The sequence below is a fragment of the Onychostruthus taczanowskii genome, unplaced genomic scaffold, assembly GCF_017590055.1.
Source record: "Onychostruthus taczanowskii isolate IOZ18803 unplaced genomic scaffold, ASM1759005v1 scaffold141, whole genome shotgun sequence".
Lineage (NCBI taxonomy): Eukaryota > Metazoa > Chordata > Aves > Passeriformes > Passeridae > Onychostruthus > Onychostruthus taczanowskii.
The window spans coordinates 820,499-839,746 of record NW_024498585.1 but is presented as its reverse complement, the minus strand read 5'-3'; the positions used below and the strand labels follow the sequence as shown (position 1 = coordinate 839,746).

At 37.6% G+C, this 19,248-nt stretch overlaps 1 protein-coding gene across 1 annotated transcript in view; it reads left to right on the top strand.

Moving 5' to 3' along the window:
- RPS6KA2 (ribosomal protein S6 kinase A2) overlaps positions 1 to 19,248 on the top strand; it is a 163,470-nt gene that overhangs the window by 49,915 nt on the left and 94,307 nt on the right. The window contains exons 2-3 of the mRNA XM_041398163.1: positions 13,878 to 13,994; positions 18,011 to 18,092. Of these exons, the coding sequence (XP_041254097.1) occupies positions 13,878 to 13,994; positions 18,011 to 18,092 (199 nt within the window). The remainder of the gene's footprint in view (positions 1 to 13,877; positions 13,995 to 18,010; positions 18,093 to 19,248) is intronic.

Below are 19,248 nucleotides of genomic sequence, written 5' to 3'. Positions count from 1 at the left end.
CCTCTTGGCATTCTCCCAGACTTAGCTTACCACCCAAGGATTTATGATGGGGTGACTGGAAGACAAAGCCGGAGGTTTTCAGCTAGGATGGGCAGTAACTTGGTTTGCTTGTTTGTTGGTGAAGAAAATACTGAAAGGGATTATCCTTTCATTGGTGCCTTTTATAGGTGACTTCTGAGGGAGAGAGATTCAGTAGCTAATTTGGCTGATAGGTGCTGTTTAGTATGCAGGACTCCTTAGTTCTTCAGATGAACTTCTGTAAAAAAAGAAAAAAAATTCCTCTGATTTTGCTCCAGATAAAATCCAGAATATTCATGCAGATATACATCATATACTTTTTCCTTGTTAATAATGGGAATAATGTTGTGCATTTTCTATAATACTTATTTGCATTTGGTATACATCACCCTGGGTCAACTTGCAGCATGCGTACTAAAGACTGTTAGAGTCTTCTGCTCTCTGCAGTTCCAGGAATCTTACTTATAGCTGCACCTAATCAACCTTCAGTGTCCTTAAAATATACAGTTACAGCTTGTTGGCATAGAAGTTGGTACAGATATGAGAAGCTGATGTGAATTTTTTGTTTCTCTTTACTCTTAATCTCCAAATGAAGGCTATTTACACAGCAGTGTTATATGTCACCCAGCTTCACTTGCTACTTCACAGAACTGGAAGTTTAGATATTGCAACTATGCAGAACTGTAATTCTTATATTATTTGACTATTTAGATGGTTTCAGTAACATAGTTTAATCCAAACTCACTGATGACATCTATGTGTATCTTCAACAGCATAAGGAGTTCTATGAAGACAAATGATTTTGGTATTGACCTGGACAAAAAAGTTTTGTACAAAAATCCAAAGACAGCAGATGACAATTTACTCAGCCTTTGTGGGTAAAGAAACATTCTGAACATTGAAAACAAATCAGAAAAAGCACAGTCCATGAATAATGTTTTTTGGACAACTCAGCTTTTAACAAAGTGAGCTGGAACTCTGCTTTAGCAGTATAGTCAGCAAGAAAAAAAGAATTCTTTTAAATGCAAATAAATTTAAGAATACAAAAAAAAGCAAAATTTGTGGCAAATTCATAATCAGCCTTTCACTGTGATTTACATTAAAGAGTTTTTTCCTTACAGTATTGTCTTAAATTGCAGAAACTTTACCTCCCATTATGTCTTGGAAACACTGTGAAATTGCTCTTCTTTTGTGACAAAATGGGGAAAAGAAATGAACATTGGACTTGTGTATTTGATTAAACGCTTCTTTAAAGTAACACTTTTGTGTGGTTTCAGCTTTCCTCTTTGGCTTTCACTTGTCATCTTCTGGTTGTGTTCTCTATTTTTCCTGTGTCCATATTAATTTCAGCTTCTTGTCATTACTGGTTTATTGAATTACTTCACTTACCACTCAGTTGTCTTCTTTCTGTTATTTATAAAATATCACTATAGTTACATGTGATACAGATATGGTTGGCTGGCTAGGCTTACAAAATAAGGCTCACTATAAAGGCTATAATATACTGTGGCCACAATTGTCTAGGACTCCCTGAGAAGCACAATAAATGCCTCATCTGAAAAGGAACTGGAATAGCTGTTGCTTGGTGTCCTGTATTTGATACACAATTACTGAATTCAAGTAATTTTCAAATTTTTTATATAGCAGAAAAATCTTTGGTGATTATAATGTGTCATCAAATTCTTCTTCAGAATTCTGTCTCCCAGCTTCATTAAGGATTTTACTGATATTGCAGCCCAGTGGAGCCAGCTAGTGATTCTGAGTTTCAGTGGGATAGCATCCACCATATGGAGCACCAAAAAGCATTTCTATTTTAATAGCTTGATACTAAAAAAAACGAGTAACACTTGTGTAAAGTGTGGCACTGTATTTTGCCGTTTGTTTTTCTTTGTTCAGTTTACTAATGGAAGCTGTATCCTAAATGAATGTTAAAAGTCGAATAGGAAGAACTTTTTTAATCTGTGCCCATTAACTTTTTTCTGAATGGGAGTTTAGTCTCTTCCAGGAGTCCCAGACAGCTCTGTGGCTGCTCTGAGCATAGGAACCAACTCACAGTTCACCACAGTCACCAACTCACAGTATAGTAACCTTAAACTTCTCCAGGTCATTGGGGATAAACTTGTGAGAGCGGTTGTGATATTGTACTACAAAGATCTTTATCTGTGCTCTGGACTTTTTGCAGGTGCAGTTCTGTAATCACCTGAGAGCAAACTTGTCATTTCTGTAAGACAGTAGATCGAAGTTTATCTTCTCTCTCCACCTTGTCCCTTTACAGTGTGCAGCAAACTGATTTTCAGTAAAGCCATTTGGATTATCTTTTATTTTAAAAAAATAAAACAACAAAGCCTTTACCAGTTAAGATGCCATGTGAATTTGTTTTAAGAGTTTTCAGCCAGAACAGAAAAATATTGAAATAGCTGCAGGTCAATGAAAACTACCTAGCAGGAACTTGGTAATCTCCATTTGACCCTTTTCTTGCTTATGTATGTATTAAAAAATACTTGTAGAAGGGAGACTAAAGCAGTAAATTTGCTCTAAAACTGGTATCTTCAATATTTTAAAACCCCAAAAGCTTCTGCACAGGATTTAACAGAAAGAGCTCCTTTCCACTGCCTTCTGTCATCATCATCATGTATCTTCTTGTAAGTAGGGTTTTGTGGATAAGGTGGCTGAAGATAAGAACCAGGACCACTTGATGTAAATGTCCCTTTACACAGCTGGGCAAATAGAAGAGCTGCAGGGCAGGTGAAAGCCATGCCTCACAGTCTGCTGGAGCATGGTGATAAACACTGCAGCTGGGCTCAGCTTTCAGTTGGCTTGGCAGTTTTCTAACTGATACCAGGTGATCTAACAGGTCAAGTACTACAAGGACTATGCAAATAAGTAAAATTTATTTTGAATTAAGAGATGAAGACACTGTTTTTTCCCATACCTGTTAAAGTTTCTCCCAGTGTAAAAGTTTGGCATGATATCTCACACAGGGTTGTGGGTTTGCTTCCAGTTTCGTGGCCAAGAGCCCTGATTTCCCTGACGTGTGTTGGCAGATCATGGCAGTATAGCCACAGAGGGTAAGAATGTCTCTGCAGAAAGATATTTCAATAGTTTGTACAAGTATACATCAGGCCAGAAAAATGAAACTGTGAGAGCATGATGCATTGCCTGCTGGAGACTGTAGAAAATCCATAGTGAAAAAGGTGGGTTGATCAAAAGCTGGCCTAGAAATATCCAGTATAATGCAGTGTGTGTCTTTTGCAAAGTGCGTATGCTACATCTAATGCTAAAGGAGTCATTGAGGAATGAGGAAAGGAAGAATTAATATAAATCTGAGCTAATTAGCATAGACTTCCTTTACAGTCAGCAGAAAGAGGCAAGCTTATTAAGTCCTGCTTTAGATTACTAGAAACATACTGTTGTCTAAAAAAAAGAAAAGCCTAAAAGCACCCTTTTTTTTTTTTTTTTGTCGCCTGTACAGAACTTTAGACAGTTAACTCAGACAGAGTTTGGTTGTTGAACAGAGTTTCGACCTATGTTTGGATAAATCCTACTCTGGAAATAATTTTCAGTAGAATTCAGTAGACTGTGGATCAGTTTTGACTAAAGTTTTGCTGCTGTGATGCTGTCATGATAAGTTTGTCAAGACCCCAGTCAGCTGACAACCAACTAACCTGCCACGCCCCCCACCCTCCTTTTGTTATACAAAATCACATTTTCCATTGTAAATCTCTGCAAAACGCATTGGTGCAGCAGTTTGACATCTTTGAAGTAAGAGAGTCTTCTAAACAGTGTTGCAAAGGTATTCTTTGCACCCAGATGGATTTTTTGTGTTTTGTTTATTCTCATTCTCAAAATACACATATTTTCAGTCAGCGTGTGTACATAATGTATGCTGCTGTTTAGTACAGTAATTGTAAACAATTATTCCCTTCACAGAAAAGAGGATGTGTGGTAATTATTTAGCAGCTTCTTCCTTGGAGATGGGCTGTATGAATCTTTGAGGGACATGACCTAAACTAGAGGTTTCTTAGTAGTTAAAAAAACACAAAATGCTATGAGCATTTTCCTGGGCCAGACTTTCAGTAGACTGCTGAAACTCTGTTTATGAGGTACTTGTGCATGGTAGTAGTCCTTAGGTACTGAAATATGAATATTAAGTTGTTTGTCCCGGGCCAGTTCTTATAAGCCCTAGAAAAACACTTAATACGCCCAAGGATAGCTCAGCTAGTGCTTTGGGGGCATAAAATAAGCAGGATGGCTTCTGCTGCGGTGTTAGAAACAAAAAAGGTTTAATAAAAGGCAAAATAACAAATAGAAAAACTCGAGCCAGGTACAGAGGTCTGCCCCTGGTAGAAACACTTCACACAAAAGCCCCTCTTCTCTTTTGTTCTTTTTTTTCTACTTGATTGATCAGGCGGGACTTTTTGGCTTCTGTCCAATTAGATGTTCTCTGGTGTTTGGTGAAGTCCCTGAGGCCCTATAAGGTGGCTTTTCACCTAACAGTTGAGAGAAGCTTCTGGGCTTCTTTCCTTTTTTGGGGGACAAAGGTTAGATTTGCCACTCTGTCATTAGGGGGCGCATTCCTACATATGAATGTCTGGAAATAATGACCTAACAACTCTTAGCCGTGGTTGTAATAGAAGTATACAGCTGAAGAGATAAGTTTTAATATCCCTTGCTAAATACTTGTCCATGAAACTGGAACCAGCATTAGATGAGGTATTGTCAGGTACTTGGTGTAACTTTTTTTTTAAATTATTATTTTATCTGTGTGTTTTTGTATAACTTAAAAAATTGAAGCTGGAGTCTACATAAATAGAGTGTGGATCCACTGCATTCATACTGTGTTTTGGAGGCCCAGTTGAGTTACTGGAGGAGGCTGGATTTAACCAGCTGTGCAGCGAAGCACCTCTGGTCCCCATCATGCTCTCACCCTTTGTTTTGGGAGAAGTTTTGAGTGTGCCAGGACTGCTTACCAGCTTCCCCATCAGATCACTCCAGTGCATACATGCATGCCTGTACTTTCTCCTCATCCCAGGAAGATGGTTAGGTATTTAAATTGGATTAAGCTGCTGCATAAAAGGGGTAAAATTTGCATTTCTAGTCATTTAATATTGCAGTTCTTCTCTTGATTTAATTCTCTCTTGGCATAGGCACAAGCCAGTTGCCCTTGTCATATGTCCTTTTTGATACCTCCTTTTCTCTCTGCCCTCCAAATCTTATTCCTCTGTCCGTATTGCTAAACTTGTCATATCATCTCTAAAAATTTCCTTTTTGCCATCTTGTCTCTGCCTCATTCAACTGCTTCAGCCTCTCTCCTTCAGTACCTTCACTGATCCTCTATGTTGTGAACAGTAGCATTAAAACTAATTTGTATTTGCTTTGATTCCATAATGACCTCACATTAGTCCATTTCCCTATTAATACTCTGCCTGCAAAATGCCACTGAGATAATGAACGTCATTACAACATGTTTTTCCCTAGCATAATGCCAGCAGGACTCCAGTTTGTGAATTACAAGCTGGTTGAACCCTTAGCGGATGCTTGATTTAATTAATGGGAGGACAAAAAAATGTGCAAGCTGGTCAATATTCCTCTTGGAGACAAAATGATAATTACCAAATCCTACAAGTGATTTGTAAAACAGCAGACAGGTACATTTCCTAAACTGACTAATCCAACACCTCAGTAATGTGATTATCTCTTATTACAGCCTTTTGTCAATTCGGCCTCACATTTCAAGATTAAACCTGGTATTTTTCCTTTAGTATGCATATTAAAGATGATTCAGTTCTTTAAAATCACCATCTGAATGTCCCAGGGCTTTGTATTTTCTACTTACTGTGTTGTGGTGCCATTTACACTGCTGTGGTGGGCAGTGTTTTATCTGGATAATGAAACAGTGAGGAAATGGTTCAAAATATGTTTTGCTTAAGCAGTTTATCTTCCTAGTGCAGCTGGAGTTTTTCTTTCACACTCAAATGCACTAGTAAAACATCAGGCACCTTTTTTTTTTCTAGTCTGTGAAGCAGCTGAGTACAGCAATAAGAGAATTGGAGTAATTTAGCAAGTATTTATATTTCTTGAATATAAAGAAGCCCTTAACATATAGACCTTCTTTTCTGTCTTCCTTCTTTTTCAAGCCTAATATCATAGTACCTAAGTATTTCCAGTGCCTAACCACAGGAAAGACGAAGATCCCTTACCTGCATTTCTCAGATGGGAAGGTTGGACACAGGTGTGTAGGGGCTACCTGTATTCTGGAAATGCACAGAGCAGAGGTTGCCATCACATTAGGACTGTCCCATTAGGGCTTTCCTGTGAGTGCTGATGCACTGCAGCAGGTGCCAGGAGCTCTGGTGGGTGGCTGCAGTGGTGGTGGGTGAGGGCATCCCTGGAAGGTCTCTGGCAGGAGTCACCCAAGTGACTCACACAATTTGTGAGTTGTTCAGACCAGAGTACACAGAAAACAATACTGATCTGGGAACCAGCCCCAAGCTATGCTATAATGTAATTATTTTTCAATGCAGTCGCATATATTGGCCCCTACTGTTGCATGTAACCCTGTTAAAGTTCCTGTTCATAATCCTGTTCAGTGGGGACATAGAATCATAAGGAAACAAGAATACTTACCCTTCTAAGAGGCACGTTTTCTGCCATTCATTGGCTCCAGACACACTGGGAGTTAATTCCTTGATGAAAAAGCAGCAATACGGATGAAAGAGCAGCAGTTCTTTTGCCTGTTCACCAGCAGAAACAATTAACTATGGACCTTACAGCTCTTTGGAGTTGTAAAGGCTAATGGCACACATGGAAGCCATGCCAAGTAGGATGTTGGTGAAAACAACTGCTCTTATTTACTGTAGAAAGAGCAATATTGCTGAATTCTTTTGTCCTTTAATGGTGTGACTCATTTTGAGACTGTTTTTGGTAAAGTTCACAAATGTATTTGAGTATTTGTAGAGAGCTGTCGTATGAGTAAGGCTGGCCAACTGTTTGTAATTCTTTTGTGACCAGATGGTTCTGCTTTTGTCTTTTTCTTTTTAACCCCTTGCTTTAACATTTTGTTAGGCACTCTTGCTATTCACCAGTCCTCATAAACTATTGCAGTTTGCATAAGAAATAACATAACAATTGGAGTGGCTAGTGATTTGTGTCCAGGGTTGAAAGTTAGGTCACGAGTTGGTGTCTCCCTGTACTTAATGCATGTCTGCACTTGGAATAGGAAAATCGTTCTTCTCATGTAACTTTGCAGTCATAGTGTTGTATGTATTCGTCCTAGTCAGGGGCTGGGTCTGTGAAGACACTATAGTCATAGATAAAGAGCACCAAACTTCAAAATGCTTCAATCTGAGCTAAAGAATAATTCAGTTGTAGGCTGCCTGGTATCTCATGTATACTGGATACATTGCAGATAATTTATCCATTACTGCAATATGAGAATTCAAAATTTTTTTCTGTGTTAATTCTCATGGTGTTCCCACAGGGTAGCAAAAACCAATCATCCCTATTTTTTTGAGTTAGGGAGGAAGTAGAAAAAATGCCTAATTTACTGAGCTGCAAAATCCTGATCAGTGGACTATTTCCAGCACTATAGAGTATTTTTTAATTGGCTAGATGTTTCAAGTGTATAAGTTCTTTTGAAAAATCTTCTATTTCAATAGAAGTTTCATGGCATTTATCAGCAAACATCTCTTTTGTAAAGGCATTAAAAATCTGGCCATAATATTTCTCTATTTAGGTGTGTTTCAGAATCAAATGATAAACATGAATTCATCTCATGCAACTGCAGAAGTCCCCAGCTCAGCAATCTTAGGCTTCCTTCATAGTCATCAGACAGAAATGTGCACTTTTTAGGATGTGATTTCTTTTAAGGATCTGATCTATTTTAATCATAAAATCCCTGCTTCTCTCTATTGACTGCAATGTAAACTTAGTTCAAAATGTTTTCTCCTTTCTCATTTATTTATCAATAAATGCTTGCAATTATTGAACTGAATTCAGCCTTGAGTGATTCATCAAAGACACACAGTATGCTTTGTAGCACAAAAGATTTTACCCAAATCTCCACCTCATGGACTTCACCAGTCTATCCAGCAGATTGTAGTCAGTGCCTTTGTTCTCTGTGATTCATCTCTTTCCATTTAGTTTGTTGGACTTCAGCTGAACACCAACTGTACAGTCATGTATTAGGGAGAAGAAACTAAAAATGTAGGATAAAAAATTGGAGCTGGAGAGAAGTGCTAAAGCATTTTAAAGAGAGCTTAGTAGTTACCCTCTCTAGAAAAAGGTCTGCTGAATTTAACAGTTGATTTCCACAGAAATTGCTCTTAAGGTTTTTGTTTTCCACTAAGTAATGACATACTTGTTGGAATTCCAAATTCAAGATAACACATTCTATTCACCTTTGTGAAAGATCTGGGAAAGAAATCCCAATCTCTCTTAAAATTATAATGTATTATTTAACTCCATATTACCTTTTGAGAAGATAGGTAAGCTTATGCTGGAAAGCCAAATACAGACCTGGCACAATGTCCAGGAATACATTGTGAGTTCCAAATGCTTCTTTAAGAGCTCAGTAAGTCCAATTCATTGTTGTTAAAGCAAATGTTTATCTGACACATAGAGAACAAAGCAACCAGGCTGATTTATGGCATTATTGCTGTTTACATCTTTCCAGATGCCACTAGAGGCCAGAATTTGGGTTATAACCCATTTAAAATGAACAATTTCTTTTTCAATTTTTACTCCAGCTGCTGGGGCTTGCTTGGGAAGAGGCTAATGAAAATGCTCCTATACTTTTTTCTACATATGTAGATACTTGTCCTCAAAGAACTGAATGCAGGTTAGCAATTCATTTCCTGCCCTAGGCAACATTTGAATAGCCTGTTATGTCTGTGACACAAATTACTCTCCTAAGGATTAAGCCAGATTAGAAACTGTGAACCAGAGGTAGAAACCTGGGCTCATCTTTATCAGATACATCCTGTCCTAACTATTCCCATATCACAGTTTTAAACATGTATTCTCAATGAATCGTATTCTTTTGAAATGTGTTGCCCGTGATACTTGGTAGTTAAATAATTGTGATTTGGGTTTATGGTAGGTGGTAGCCTGCCAAATTGGAAGATTGGTAACAAAATAAAGTCTATATCCTGAGCATGTGCTGTAGACAAATAATGGTTATCTTGAACAACAGTAAAATGTCTTCTGAATTGTCATTATTTCTTATGTCCTCCTGCCACATTTTTGTTGATTTCTTCATGGACCTCAGATCCTAAAGCACACAAGCCTAAAGACTGTAAAACTTGCACATCAGAAGTGCACATATTTTTGTTGGAAAATGAAGCTTACCCTTTACAGCCATACCTGTACACCAGTCCTGGTCCTCTGCAACTGAGGAGGTGACCAGGCAAGGAATACAACTGGGAATCCTTTTTTGCTGATTTTTCAAAACAGTAATCATATAAAATTAGCACCATGGCTTTTTTGTATACGATATGGTAGCATACATTTTTCTGTTGGTAAAAGTAGCTGATTCTTGGATAATCTCCCTCTCCTGAGATTTCAGGAAGTTTTGGTGAGGAAAGTTTTTTGTGTGTTGGCGAAATATATCTGGCAGTTAAGGTGGTCTCTTTGTTTGGTGACCTTAGCTCTGTTTGTTCAGAAACTAGTTGGGGAGTAACCAGACAAGACTCCAAAAGGTTAAACCTGTCCATTTTCTAGGAGTTATTTTTTCCATAATATTTGCTTGGAGGCTGTGGAACAGGCAAGATAGTAAATTGAAGAGTTGCTCTCCAGGAAGACATGCCATTTTGAATGACTTTTTGTACTCTACTGCCAAATCCATACCCCTACACTTCTTGATCCTACTCTGACATGAGATAGTGGTTTAAAAAGTATTGTTGCAGTTAGAAGAGTTTTCTGTGGTTGCTCTCAAACAGCCACTGAGCATTAGTGCCTCTCTTTCTTCAAGGTTGCATGAAGTCTTGGAGCTGCGACCACCGCTACAGGAACCTGTTGCCTTCCAGAAGCATCAAAGCAGATGTGTCTGTGTTATCTACAGTCACAGGGCAAGAACAGAGGCTCTCTTCTCCTGTGTCCCAGAGGAAAAGAGATCAAAATTGTTTTTCCATTTTAATAGTGAGTTATTTTATGTCCAAACCTTCTGCCAGCTTTGGGGGAAGCCTTCAAGTGAATAATGAAGTATAGAATCAGACTCAGAATAGGCCTTTCTTGTATTAACATAGACAAGCACTCTCCACTTCTCTTTTATCCTTCCAATTTATTGCCCCCCCTTCTCTAGTCTATCCTGCCTGACCATGTGCTTTCTTCAAGCCACCAAGAACACCCATCTCACTTTTGTCACAGGATGATGGTTTTTTGTGTGAACATAATTTTAGAGAGGTTTACAAAAGATTAAACTTCATCAAGTCAAGCCTTCCTGCTAATGCAGTGTGGGACAAGTCAGCAGGGAGCAAGACCCTGGGGTGGTGTGCACAGTTGTTGCAAGATCAAACTGTGGAAAATTCCCTTTTGATTCCACCAACTTCACTGATCAAATCCAGTTTTAAAGTTGGCTGGTTGTTTTTTTCCAGAGTGAAATCCTTTCCATCAAAACAGCTTCTTCAGTGTGCAGGCTTTGTCTGTATTGTGATTCTCTTGTCTCAGTTTTATTGTTGTTATGAAAATTGCTGATGCAGATATGGTGCACTTGCTGGAACAGTGAAAAATAAATCTCTATTAGAGAAGTTTCTAGTATGCAACTCAGACCAAAATAATTGGGACACCTGCCCAAATATACTTGTGCTTTGACAGTTTGGGTTTCACTCTGATCATCAATATCTGAGAAAAATTGTGCCATATTCCATATTAGCATAATACAGGAAGACTTCAAATGAGAAAATCCCCTGTAAGTAAGAATGTAAATAAAGACTATAAGACTGTTTGGTTTGTGTTGGGTTTTTTTAGCTGGAAAGGTAAAACAAACAAATAGAAGTTATTCCGTGATTTATGCAGCCAGTAAGTATTAAGATTATAGAAATACATTCAGGCAAATGGGTGCATGTGTGCAAACACACCAGCATGTATTTCCTTTAAGGATCTGTGTCTGTCTTCAGTCTCAAGCACTTCCAGTTTGGCTTTCTGCTCCAGGGGAAAGTGGATTTGCCATCCCAGCTAAAATACTATCTCCCTCTTAGACAGCTCACAAATGACACCACTGTGGTGATGATGGGTGAAAAAACAGCTGTCTGGCATGCTTTTTCTTTGGTGCTGCCTTGCTGGCCCTTTCTAGCAAGGCAACCACAGGAAATCCACAGGAAATCCTACCTTCCTAGAAAAATATCCTGCTTCCTCCTAAGGGCGCATGGAACAGCCAGCTCGACAGGACTGTGGGCAAATTGAAAGAGAATAATCTTTTGTAGGAAGTGGCTCAAGCTTCAGCGTTTGAGACACTGAAAACCACAGTGGACAAAAAACAGCTGGTTGATATGATCAAGTGTCAGTGATATTTTGGGCAGGACTGTTGAACTAGATGACCCCTAGAAGCCTCTTCTAACTAATGTTCTTATATTTTGATAATCAGAAAAAAAATCATTACAAAATCTAGCATTTTTCTTCTGTCTTTAAAATCTGTGCTTCTCTGATAAACATTGCTAGGCCTTGTATTTGGTTCCATTTTTTGTAAATACTCTTTTTTCCCCCCTGAGCTTTTAATTAAAGATGCATATAATTTAAGTACTATTTTTATTGCATGTTATAAATCATTTATGCTATTCTATAGGAGTGCAAGAAGTTTTTAAGCATTCTTCCAGCAAGCTGAATTTTCATCATTGTAATACTTTCAATATATTCCTGTAACTGAACATGTTTCATGAGCCTAAAGATGTTATATTAAATTTAGTATAACAATGAGAAATACTTGGGGTTGTAGGTCTTTGATTTTGATGAGTAGTATGAATGGGCTAATTGAAACTCACTAATCTTTTAAATTGCAAATGTAGCTGAAAGTGACTTCATGGTTCACACTGGAGTACAAAATAATTGAAATATATTATATATTTAATATCAGAAAGTTATGCTATCTCACACAGCAATTAAAGTAAGAAAAATGCACAGAGAGATATTGGCAGTTCTGTACTTAGAAATCCTTTAAATTTCTCTGTGAAAGCTGTTTATTGGTTTCACACATTTCCTTCCAGGCAAACCTTTAACTATAGGAATTAGGATCAGAAAAAGGAGTTGCTCTGAGATGATGATTATTTTCCATGATTGTGGTAGCATGAATGAAATACAGGAAGCTTTCCAAACCAAGAAGAGGACATTGTCCACTATAGGACTATGTAGTTCAAAATTATGTGAGTGTTAAGAGGCAGGGTAGGGAAGAGGAGGGTTGAAACTACAATATAGAAGGTAATGTGGGCAATGCAAACCATGTGTCTGACAAATTACAGGTAGTAGAAAGTTACAGCAATTTTTCTGGATGAGAAGAAAATCAAAATTATTCTTATTTTGCACAGAATGTGTTTTGGCCAAATGTTTTGGGCTTTTTATGCATTTTTATTTTTAGGATGTTATTTCTATTTTCTCAACATTAATTTTTAAGAGTGGAAAATAAATGTTATTTTTCTAGGTATTATAAGGATTTTTTAGGGGGAAAAAGGAAAATTGCAGGAAAAGTCCACATAAAAATGGTTGTGAGATTGCAATTATTTTTGCTGGATGCAGATATATTCAAACTTATTCCTAAATGAGTAAGTCCCTTCAAACTGGGAGATGATAAAAAAAAAGTTTTGTACTGAAAATCATATTTTTGTTGTGGAGAAGTTAGAACAAGTAGTTTGGAAAAATATTAAAAAAAAAAAAAACCTAAGCCAAACAAACCAAAAAGCTCAAATGTAGTTGTAAAAAACACTACAGAAATAAAAAGGTGCGTAAGTATTGTCTTTCCTTATCTTTGTGTCCTTGAGGAGCAGGTTCTTTCTTCCAGGTTTCTTTTCAGCTCAGTGACTTTCTGAGTTGCTGTAAACCCTGTGCAGTCCCTCTGGGTCTCATGTGACCCAGCTGTTCTCTTTTTAGAGGAACATGCCAACATAGCATGGAAAAAAACCCCTGAAACTAATGCCATATGCCACAGCTTGCAAGATGAAGGTCCTAGTTCTACTGATGTCTTTGAGGAATGTGCATCTGTTGACAGACGAAAGATTTTCACAAAAGAACCTGGACAAACCTAAAGCGTAAAAAACTAATTATTGCAAGCAACAAAGTGTGTGTCAGTCTTCTCCCACCACCATCTCATTTTATATCTAATCATTAATTTGTTTTCTGTTTAAATGGTTACCAGCAGTAACATTCCAATTTTTGAGGTAAATAGGAAGAGGCACTTTTAGCAATGTCTTTCCTTGTTGCCTAGTCATTAGAAGAATTACTGCTTAGGACTCAGGAAGCTTTTTAAGATTGACTTAAATGATGATTTAAGGGGAAGCTGAGAAAGTATGTGGAGATAAGTGTGATGGAGCCTCTCTAGTGCAGATTTGAGTATATGCCACTCTGCTATCAAGGTCTCTGATGGGCACACCAAGATCTGCAGTGTATTTTTGGCTTCAGCTTGTGTAATCTGTCTTTATCTAGTCATATCTTCAGGCTTAGTAAATATAAGTGCCAGGTCTGGATGCCCTGACAAGTACCCTCCCCAGCTGGTAAGAGGCACATGGAATATTTAGACAAGCATTTGTTTCTATTTTCAAAATTTGCTACATGATTGTAGCATTAGAGAAGACAAGATTTTTAATAAACAATATGTTTCCTTAAGATAATGGCTCTAATTTGGGGGTTTTGTTTTTTTGGGTTTTTTTCCTTTGCAGGAAGAAGGTATTGTGAAGGAAATAGACATCAGTCATCATGTCAAGGAAGGTTTTGAAAAAGCAGATCCTTCTCAATTTGAACTGTTGAAAGTATTAGGACAAGGTTCATATGGAAAGGTAATTTTTATTGTCATCTAATCACCCAGAGCAACACTGAAAATATTGTGTCCTTTCTCTGAGTTCATTTACACTGCTGACATTGTCCATATATAAATTATATTGTAAAGGCAGATAAGGAAAGCCCTTCTGTCTTCATTTTAGTAATGCTTCAGTCTTATGAACCAGATTAGAAAATAGCAGCTATGGCTGTGGACCTCGACTGATGAGCACAAGTGATTGTTAGTAAAGCATCACTGTTTACAAGCAGTGATAAACGATATTTATGGATTACCTATCCACCTGGGAGATGAGTGTGCTACTGCTGCTTAGTTGGAGGGTGTAAATAAGAACACTCAAAGACTTAAAGAAATTAGCTGCACAGTTCCCACTGAGCGCAACCTTAAGGACATTTCTGAGTCCCAGACTTCTGTTTAGTTCACCCTCAGAGGCCTTGAAAGGTCCTGGAGATAGACCCCAGTGCAGAATACAGTAATCATTATAGCAAGAGCATGGGGGGAAAACCCTGCCTGTATGACCACAAGCTTATTTGTGAAGAAGTAACACATATCTTAAGACAAAAGATTTTCCTAATTCCAAAGACGGTTCTTCAGCAGGGCATGTTGGTTGGAAATGAGAGCAGGAAGGAAGGATGGTGAGAAAGAAAGAAGAGTCAATTCAGCCTTAGAAGTCTTTCTGTGATTTAATAAAGACATTGAAGCCTTTGGAACAGTGAACCTAGCTGAAAATAGGCATCAAAGTCCTTATAAGTATATTATTCTGTGGAATTTTAAAGACATGTTTCTAATCAGAACCTTTAGTTTTATTCCTAAAGGAAGCTATATTAAGAGTGTTTATCATCTTCCTGGTTATTCTAGAATTAAAGTGATAATTAAACTTATTTAGAAGTTCCCTGAGATGAGAGATATCAAGAAAGTTAACATTCAATACCAAGTCTTGAGCTCAAGAATTTCTTCAGAGCACAGTATATTTAAGTTTTAAAAATTAATTTAATATTAAAAAGCAAACAGATCAAAATTAGGTTTACTATGAGACTCAGTGTAAGAAGGTGAAGAACAACAGAAATAAACATCTTTGATAAAAGTAACAGAGGCAGAATAGTTGGTTTTCATATACAGGCAGTAAAGATTTTAGAAATGGTTTGCTGGTTATCTTAGATTGTATTGATGTATTTTTGCTATTGTTTGAATTGGCCTTCTAGCCTTAGGAATTTTATAAGCAAAATGCCTGGTTTGTGCAACCACTTCCCAAAAGGAAGTCTGATTTCTTGGGCATCTGAGTGGGAGTGTGGACAATGTACCTGTCTGGAGCCACATGTGATTTGTAAGTGATTTGTAAACAAATCACTTTCCATATCTTATATGAGAAACATCAGTAAACTCCCTGGAGCAGCAAAGACATGGGGAAGAGAGGTCTGCTCTGTGTTTATTATGTAGTCCCCAGCCACCTACATTTCCATCACCTTGGTATTTGAGCTAATGGTTCAAATCCATGTCTCTGGGGATGCAAACCATTAAGTTTTCAAATTGTTCACCCAAGAAGTAAATAATTAGAGAAGATGTCTTTGGTGTCAGAGGAAGAGCCCCCAACACTCTTGAGATGCAGAGTGCTTGCTTCGCTTTTTATATCAGATTTTGGGTGATGCACCAATTGCTCCAGCTAAGGGAGTTTTGCTAGTTCAAGTGTTAATAATCTTACAAACATATCAAACTAGAAAATTTAAAGTCATGTTCAGCCACATGCACATGCTATTCTGGCAAACTAGTATAGTCCAGCTAATATAATCTGTCAATTTAGCACTTCAGGGTTACTCGGTGGTTTGAAGAACAATGTGTAGCATTACATTTAAGAATAATCAGAAAGGTGACATCATTTTGCAATACAACACATTTTCATTTGTTCCTTTCTGGTTTGGTGGTTATTTTGATGTCCTCTGAAATAGAACACATCTCTTTTGGAGGGAATGCAGACAAGTGCCCTGTCCCATGCTACAGTGAACAACTGACTAATGACTGGTAATGTAAATTGATAATTTTGCTTGTTACAGCAATGTGGGTATTACAAGATTTGCAAGATTATAGGGCAGACAAAATATTTCTAGAACTGCAGCCTAATACTTCTGCAGATGCACTATGTTGTGCTGTTTTATGTGCAGTGCTGCTGAAAACCATTATCTTAAGGGTTTGAGTTTTTGGTTTTTTGGGGTAAAGAGCCCATAAATGCTTTTAAAAATAATAATACAGCTGAGTTGAAAATCTAGTGTCTGGAAAAGCTTGGTTTTGACTTTCTTCTCCTTTTCAATGTAATACAAAAATTAAATATTTTACTTGACCTGGATAGAAAAACATCCCAACTTTCCCCTGTAAACTTTTAAATTAATTGACTTCCTGTTAGTGCTGGAACACCTGAGCTTAATTTATTACTAATAACAGCAAAAACCATTTCAGAAAGACTTACATGTACCTGTTGCATCCAGATTTCATAATTTCTTCCTACAGTTGTGAGCACTGGAGGTGTTTGCATGTTCATCAGAGTAGGAAGCAGGAGCTGGGAGCAAGCAGTGTGTGCCCAAGCTAGGCTGGTCAGGGCAGCTGGGCTGAGGAACTGTGCATATCTCCTATGCACAGGAAACACCTTGACAAGGAGAGGCTCATCAAAACCCTATCAAATCATGTCGTAGAAGTGTTGCAGCTGTGGTGCTGTCAGATGTGAGAGTCCTGATTAAGTTGTTCAGAGAGAATTGAGAATTTACCTTCATTTTTTTTTCCCCTTCCCAGCTTCTGTACCTGGTTGATAGCAGTTGTTCTCCCTTCCCACAAACCTTTCCTCAAATGGGTTTGAGAAAATCTAATCTGTTTACAGATTGGAGTCTTTTAGGAGGAAGAATCTTTTAACATGCAAAACTTGTGCTAGAAACATACTTTTTCCTTATTTTTTTGCTTTTTCTATTTTAGGTGGAGACAGTTTACAAAGCAGCATGGTTCCTGGATAGGCAATTAATAAAATAATTGGATTTTTTAATCCAAATAGACATTCATTAGTTATATAATTTCACCTAGCCTTTGCTAGTTTGTATATTAATGACTATATGGGACTGTATGTATGTGGGACTATATTTTTATTTCTACATTTGGCTTTACTTCAGCTTCTGTCCAGTAACACATGTGCTGAAATAAAAAAAAAAAGAGACACTGTTCCCTGACTTCTGAAGTTCTGAGAATTTCTGAGGTCACACTTCTGACCTCAGCAGACAGTGTGTCCTGGGAAGCAGCTAAAAGAGTTGTTTATTTTATTTCAAATTATTAAAACACTGAAAGTCTTATAAAGACCAAACTGAACCACTGATCCTGTTATTCACTACCCCTCCAGTTCTCAGATGCACTGAGGGGTACATAAGAAATATTTGCATGTAGTACAATAAAAAGAGCACAAGTTTAGCTACAAATTTTATTTTATTTTAATTAAAATTTCACACTGTCAGAAGATGAAGCATAGGAGACTGTAACAGAAAAAAACCTGTCTTTTTTTTATAATAACAACAGATTTTTAGCTGTATGAAGTTTCTGCTTCATCTGCATCTTAGGCAAGTTGCTATTCATGACTTAGGCGTAAATGGCACCAAATTGATTTTTTTTCTTACATTTAATTGATGGCAATAATGTTAAGACACTGCACATTCCTAGACACAAATGAGACATATTTTTCTTTTCATGTAAAGCTGATCAGAATATGAAGAGATACGTGCTCACTGATTCTAATTTCACACATCTTTAACTGGATATACGACATCAATTAATAAATATTGAAAATGGTTTTTTGCGAGGTGGTAAAGGCTTAAAAACTGAAAATTTCCAAAGCTAGCTCAAACAATTGCAGGTGAAATAGATATGAAATGTTTTCAGCTAGTAATTTTCATTAGATTTCCTGTACCATAGTATCTATTCTCCTGTCGAATGCAGTAAGTCTTGTAAGTAGAAATTCAGTACTCATCTGTACAAAACATTTGCTTTTTACAGGTATTTCTAGTCAGGAAGATAAAAGGATCTGATACAGGCCAGCTTTATGCCATGAAGGTACTTAAGAAGGCAACTCTAAAAGGTAGGGATTGGGACGGTGGCTGCAGTCTCTATTTCTATGCTGCCTAGTAATTTATTTTTCTTGCTCTTTTTTACATTGTTGCTGCCTTGCAGTATACAAATGCATAAATATGTCTGCCATCCTCCAAAATTCTGTCTTACTGTAGGTGAATATTCTAAAAGAGAACTTAAAAATATATTACCTATACAGTGTGAGAGGAGGAAAACAGAGGTTTGCAGCTTCCCAGCTGCATGCTTGCTTTATTTTCTTGGTGTTATTTTTAGGACTTCTATTTGGTATATCTTAATTTGTATTTAAGTGTCACTATCTTTCTGTTGCTGAAGTAAATAAGGATATTGCTAAAGTAAAACCTGGCTCCTACTGGGCAGAATGGCCTTCCCAGCTGGTGATTCTCTCTACGTACCTGAAAAAACATGGAAACAGGTTTGCAAGTGGGAGAGTCATTCTGAGACCATTTAGATCATGCTGTTTCCTATCTCATGGGCTGTAGGAGGCCAGGGCCAAATGACTGATGTTTAAAGCTGGTTGTTCTCTTCTGGGGCCACTGCCTGCTACAGACAAAAAAGAAATTGATAGTCAAGCCCAGGACTGAAAAGCAAAGAGAGTAAGTTCAGTCTCAGCTGAAGTCCTTGCTGATTGTTCCTGCACAGACTAAGGAGGATGCAGTCATCTTTTTGTTTCCCTGACCTAGCATTGTTCTGATCTTTCCCTCAAAAGCCTGACACTTCTTGCAGGTAAAGATGAGAGCATTCATTTTTTTTGGAGCAGATATTTTGCTTTGTCTTGGAGAGAGTGGCTTTGTTCAATGCAGTGTAGTGTCTAAATTTCTGTTCTAATGCAAGGAATAACTATTAAGTGACGAGATAGTTAAAAATCCAGATTTCTCTAGCATGCATTGCTTTGGGGAACCAAAATATGAATAAAGCTACCAGTAACTGCAAGCTAGAGCTGCTGCAGGTGGTGTCAGGCAGAGCTGGCACCTCTTCTGAGTACTGGTTAAAATGGGGAATGGGCACACCAGCCATTTAAGACAGTCCTTTCCCCTAAGAAAACCTTTCCATGGAAATGTGAGTTTGAAGCAATGCTGGCATGCTTATCTTTTTGTTTGGAATCCAGACAGGAATGTTTATTCTAGCAGAACAGCCCAGGGTAAATA